This window comes from Pseudoliparis swirei, chromosome 22 (assembly GCF_029220125.1).
Source record: "Pseudoliparis swirei isolate HS2019 ecotype Mariana Trench chromosome 22, NWPU_hadal_v1, whole genome shotgun sequence".
Classification (NCBI taxonomy): Eukaryota; Metazoa; Chordata; class Actinopteri; order Perciformes; family Liparidae; genus Pseudoliparis; species Pseudoliparis swirei.
Genome location: NC_079409.1, coordinates 5,461,154 through 5,467,153, shown reverse-complemented (window position 1 = coordinate 5,467,153; position 6,000 = coordinate 5,461,154). Strand labels below are relative to the sequence as shown.

Genomic DNA, 6,000 nt, shown 5'->3' with positions numbered 1-6,000 from the left:
TCACGACTGACAGGTCGTACACAGGATGAGCGAATATGGAAACACGGTACAGACATTTTTAAGAGACTCGTGTTGTTCAGCAACTTGAGAAACTTGAAGAGTTCATTTAAAAAATAAAAATAAACTTATTTTCCTAAAATTTACTGTAAATCAAGCGGTTTTCTCTTTTAATTTGTGTCAAAGCTATTTCAAATTATGAAAACTACAGCATGGCATGCCTGAGTGGTGTGTGTGTGTTAAGCACTAGGGGTGTGATATACTCTTGAGCAAGGCATTAGCGTGTGCATTTAGTCGATGGCTAACTCGTCTACAGGCCAGAGGACGCTTCATATATTGACCCCAGGCACTTCATGGCAGGCAAAAGCAGTTGAAAATGATCTTTTTACACAGCATGTCACACTTTACCGTCCTAAAACTCAACATATAAAGGGGGCAATCACAAATCCGTCGTTAGTAGTTTTCATGCACTTTACAACAACATTAGTTTTGGTGAAAGTTGGAAAAATCGGAATAAAATGTAATAATGTCACCGTGTATCTTCTGTAAGGGAAGCAAACTGGACAACACCTTTTAAAAACTGTAAAAAACAAAACAAACATTCATCCAGAGTAGTTTCATCCAACGTTAAAGCTATTCCTGTAAAATTTGAACGAAACCGATTCAATAGAGCTGCTTTTGATCGAGTGTTAATAAAAACCCAGAGATTGGAGGAGGGCGCTTCTGAAACCCCGATAACCCTGTTGGACATAAGAACAACGACAGGATGCACAAAGAACACAGACAGACACCTAGAACACATACTGGGGGGGGGGGGGGGGGGGGGATACGAGTCCTGTCAACGACCAATCACAGGAGAGAGAGAGAGGGAGAGAGACAGTGAGCGAGTCATGAGAGAGGCAGTGTGCTATGGCAGACAAAGACATTCGACGAGGAAATGGCACCATTTGTTTCTGTTCAGCACCAATTCTTTTGTTTTTTTTACCACGGATCGGTTCTGTGAGATTGAGAAGAGAGAAAATTGCATGAGCTCAGTCCCAGAAAAAAACACAAGAAGTCCCTTTCGATTGAAAAAGAAAAGAGAAAAACTTCCCCAAAAAAAAGGGTCTCGCGCCACACATCAAACCTCTACGCCGCCGCGCCGTTCCCCTCGCTAGCGGCGCTAACGTGGCTCTCCGTCTGTTAGCCTCGCACCAGAGAAACCCTGTTGAAAAACACTCAAAGGCACTAAGAGAGCCAGACTACGTCACCACACCTCCACCTCGACGAGTCGCAGCCTGGCGTCTGTTCGGGATCGGCATATTCAAAGCGCCTAGTCAAGGGACGCCACGCGAGCGCGTGTAGCGCTTAGCTAGCGGCTACTACGAGACATTCGATAGCGTTCCCTTTTTCCCGCCGCCGCGGTTTTTTAAAATTCTCGTGAAGCCGCAAACGAGTGCACGGAGCAGCTGTTTGACTCAAGGAGCGTGTGTGTGTGTGTGTGTGTGTGTGTATCGTACATCTCGTCCTGCAAGACCGATACAAGCTGAAGCTCAACGAGAAACACGCGTCCATTGAAGAGCCCTTTGTGTTGTGTGTTCGAGTGTCTTCTCTCTCTCTCTTGCCAGGGGGAATATATATATATATATATATATTTACACAAATATCTAAAGCGAAATTCTTTTTAAAGCATCGTCTCGCTAAATGGGGAAAAAGACGTGGTTTTGGTGTTGGTGGTGGGGGGGGGGGGGGGTGGGGGGAGGGGGGGTTGTGTTTGACCTACTCCCCCTTCTTCTGCGTTACGCCTGTAGTCGCTGTTGCCGTGGTTCCCCCGGCGGCCTGTGAGGTTGTCATGGGGGAGGATGTTTGGTTGCCACGGAGCTCTCCATTGTGACTAGGATGCTGATGATGGCGAGGAGTGGGCAGAGAGGGAGGGTCTACAGTTTGGGGGGGGAGGACTCCATTGTGGGGCGAGCAGGAAATGACCGAGGAAGGAACTCTGAGGCCTTGATCGTCGGTTACAGCTCCTCCTCCTCCTCCTCCTCCTCCTCTTCCTCCTCTTCCTCCTCCGCCTCCCCCTCCACCTTCAGTTTTCACACCGGGGTCTGCAGAACCCAGGGAGGAACGCTGGTCTTCCTGGCAAGATAGAGAGAGAGGGGAGGGGAGGGGAAATAGAGGAGTGGGAGCAAGGAGAGATGGTCGTAGGAGAGAGAGGCCATTCAATGAACGATGGAGGAGGAGGAGGAGGAGGAGGAGGAGTTGTAAAGGAGATGTCCAATCAAGGCACAGAACGTGACATGTAGAGGGAATAATTTTTTCTTTTCTTAAAGATCACATGTTGAAGAGGTGCGCGAGTGTGGGAGGAAGTAAGAATAGAGGGATGAAGATGGAGTCGTGAGTGAACGGTGACGGTCGGGGTGAGCACACGTTAAAGCGATGGCGGAAGCAGAGTGAGGAGGAATTAGAAGAAGGAAAAAGACAGAGTGATGAAAAGGAAGAGAGAGACAGAGGAGAGAGAGAGGGATGAGTTACGAAGTTGATGCGTGGCGTACGCCAATAGAAATGGCCGCTCAGGAGAAGGGTCACGGGGGGGGGGGGGCATGAGGGGGGGTCAAAGGGTCCTGATCCTCTCTCTGGATGAGTCGGCGTGTTTATCGGGTGTCAGGGAAGGAAAAAAAAGTGTACAAGTAATGTTCAATAACGACAATAATCTACTTTTAAAGTCTTATGAATGAAAGGCTGAAGACGAGCTCGACACGTATCGGTCCTGAAGACATCGCAACGGCACAAACACGCAACAACACACCAATCAGAACCACAAACCCAGACCCGGGGATGAGCGGCTGCTTTCATCTCGGGTCGGAGCTTTTGATTGAGTGATGAAGGAAACTCTTTTTTGGTTTTGCCGTATTATATTACCTATGCAGAATAACCGAAATGCAAAGACTAAAGTTTGACTATTTTAGTTTCACTCCCAGTCTGCTCTGGCGTCCGTGTGGGAGAGAGAACAATCGGGTTATTCTGCCGAGAGACGACTCACGAGGACTTATTACGTATTCAGGAGCTGCTGCAAGATGACTTGAATATAGAAGCATTGAGGAAGTCACAGTTTTACCGTCTGATTGAACCTCTTTTGGAATAATTGCACTTAATTTATCTCGCCGGGCCACATTTTGTGGCGTCTGGACATAATTACTTTAAAAAAAAATATGTACGAACTTCAGATATCCGTTTAAATGCAAGAAGTATGAAATACTGTAACATGGATGGGATGGTGTGCCGTAGAGGGAGGGGAGGGGAGGGGGGGGGGAGACAGGAAGTAGGAGGGATCGCTTTTTTTGGACCACATCCAATGAATCAAAAAAGGATTTTTTTTTTTAAAGCAATTTTAGGACTGGATGAACTGTGTCTGATGGGTGTGTCCATTGTGAGTGGGAGGGGTTTCCATCTCACTTTTAAAAAGATTTTAAAAAGAAGAAGAAAAAGAAAATTAGAATGCCAAAAAAAACACCAAAAAAACGAGCCCAAACTTTGATGTGAATTATTCTTTTTTTTTCTCTTCTCAATCAGAACCAGAACGATCCGCTAACCGGTGCTATGGCAGTTACAGGATGCCAGTAACACACGTGTCGTTACTCTCAAACACGACCGGCGGCGGCGTTTAATATCCACGTGTAGAGCAACGCACGTGTTTATTAAACTCAGAGGAACCAAGCAGCTGAACGAAAGACATGGCATGAAAAAAAAATAAGTTACAAAAATAATAATAAATAGGTTACTGACATCCTTTTTGATAAACTTACCAAGCTTGCTTCACTCTCTGGGGGGCTTGATTACTTCATTCATTCAATTAACCGCATTGGCGTGAGAGGTTTAAAAAAATTATTATTATTTCTTATTATTATGAAAAATTGGGGGCTACTGGAGACAGACACACACAACACTTAGTGGAGAACTGAGATGTTCGGTGTGTACGATGCACACAGGTTCTTACCCATCGCCTCCAATCGCCAATCAATGTGAATGTCTACAGAGCAAACTGTGAAACGTACTCACACTGGTGGTTTCATCAACATTGAATATATATATATATATATACAAATATAAATATATATAAATATATATATATATATAAATAAATATATATATATTTATATATACATATATACTTTAAAACTGCCATGTATATATATATAAATATATATATACATATATTTATATATCACACACATCCTCAGACGCTCTGTAACATATACTGTATATATATATATGTATATACATATATATACTTTAAAACTGCCATGTATATATATATATATATATATATATTTATATTCATATATTTATACATATATGTATATTTTAAAACTGCCATGTATATATATATATAAATGTACATATATATATATATATATTTATATACATTATATACATATATATACACTTTAAAACGCCAATATATATAAATATAAATATATATATATAATCATATATACAGGACTGTCTCAGAAAATTAGAATATTGTGATAAAGTTCTTTATTTTCTGTAATGCAATTAAAAAGACAAAAATGTCATGCATTCTGGATTCATTACAAATCAACTGAAATATTGCAAGCCTTTTATTCTTTTAATATTGCTGATTATGGCTTACAGCTTAAGAAAACTCTAAAATCCTATCTCATAAAATTTTAATATTTCCTCAGACCAAGTAAAAAAAAAGATTTATAACAGCTGAGTGTTTGTCAAGGCTCAGGAAACCCTTGCAGGTGTTTCGAGTTAATTAGACAATTCAAGTGATTTGTTTAATACCCTACTACAGGGGTGCTCAATACGTCGATCGCGATCGACCGGTCGATCGCGGCGACCTGCGAGTCGATCGCGGCGTTGTATGGTAGATCGCATGACATAAAAAAAATTTGGCCCGCCCCCCTGTCACTTTCTCTATAGCGCACATTACAGCAGCAGCATGTCATTTCTGTCTCTACGTGTCGCGTTAACAGTCCTCTGCCCGCCGTCTCGTGCGCTGCAGAGCTCCGACACCGGTTTGCGCGCATTGGGACGGAACAAAAAAAAAGTCACTAGCACCCCCCGTCAACAATCCTTCTCGGCTCGCGCGCGACTCTCACTAGCACCCCGTCGGTCGATCGCCTTGACTTGGTCACATAATAAGTAGCTCGCATGCTGAAAAAGTGTGAGCACCCCTGCCCTACTAGTATACTTTTTCATGATATTCTAATATTTAGAGATAGGATATTTGAGTTTTCTTAAGCTGTAAGCCATAATCAGCAATATTAAAAGAATAAAAGGCTTGCAATATTTCAGTTGATTTGTAATGAATCCAGAATGCATGACATTTTTGTTATTTGAATTGCATTACAGAAAATAAAGAACTTCATCACAATATTCTAATTTTCTGAGACAGTCCTGTATATATATATATGGCAGTTTTAAAGTGTAAGGTAACCCTGTATGGCTTTAGATGACTAGCTTGCCGGGTTAAGAGCTTTAATTTTGACGCAAAACAAACAAAAAACCCAACGTAGAACGCTTCACACACATCCTCAGATGCTCTGTAACAACTGGCCAACGCCACCATTTAACCAAATAATGTCCCCCAAAACACACAGAGACAAACACATAACTATCAGGAACACAGACTCACTGGAAGACACAGAAAACACACCAAAAAAACACACAACAAAACTAAAAACATGTGCACATTAATCAGTGTTCTTCAGGGAAGGATTGGGTCGGATACGGAGATTTCCCATAATTCCCGTTGTTTTTATCTGAGGGCGTGCTGGGATGGGAGGGATGAAGAAGTGGAGGGAAATGTAAGTTAAAAACACAGCGGTTTAAAAAATATGTTGTGTGTGTGTGTGTGAGAGGAGAAAAAAAAGAACAAAATCTACAATAAAAGAGAATTCACGCAATTTTTTTCACATTTCAAGGCTGATTTCTTTTTCATTGTGTGCATTCCTTAAAATTCATATTTTCCTTTTTTTTTTTACGTTACCTGCTTAT

The 6,000-nt window shown here is 42.0% G+C and overlaps 1 protein-coding gene across 1 annotated transcript in view; it reads right to left on the bottom strand.

Moving 5' to 3' along the window:
• syngap1b (synaptic Ras GTPase activating protein 1b) overlaps positions 1-6,000 on the bottom strand; it is a 103,157-nt gene continuing 97,157 nt past the window's right edge. Inside the window, 3 exon segments of the mRNA XM_056444696.1 lie at positions 1-6; positions 1,760-1,774; positions 1,777-2,112. Coding sequence (XP_056300671.1) covers positions 1-6; positions 1,760-1,774; positions 1,777-2,112 — 357 coding nt within the window.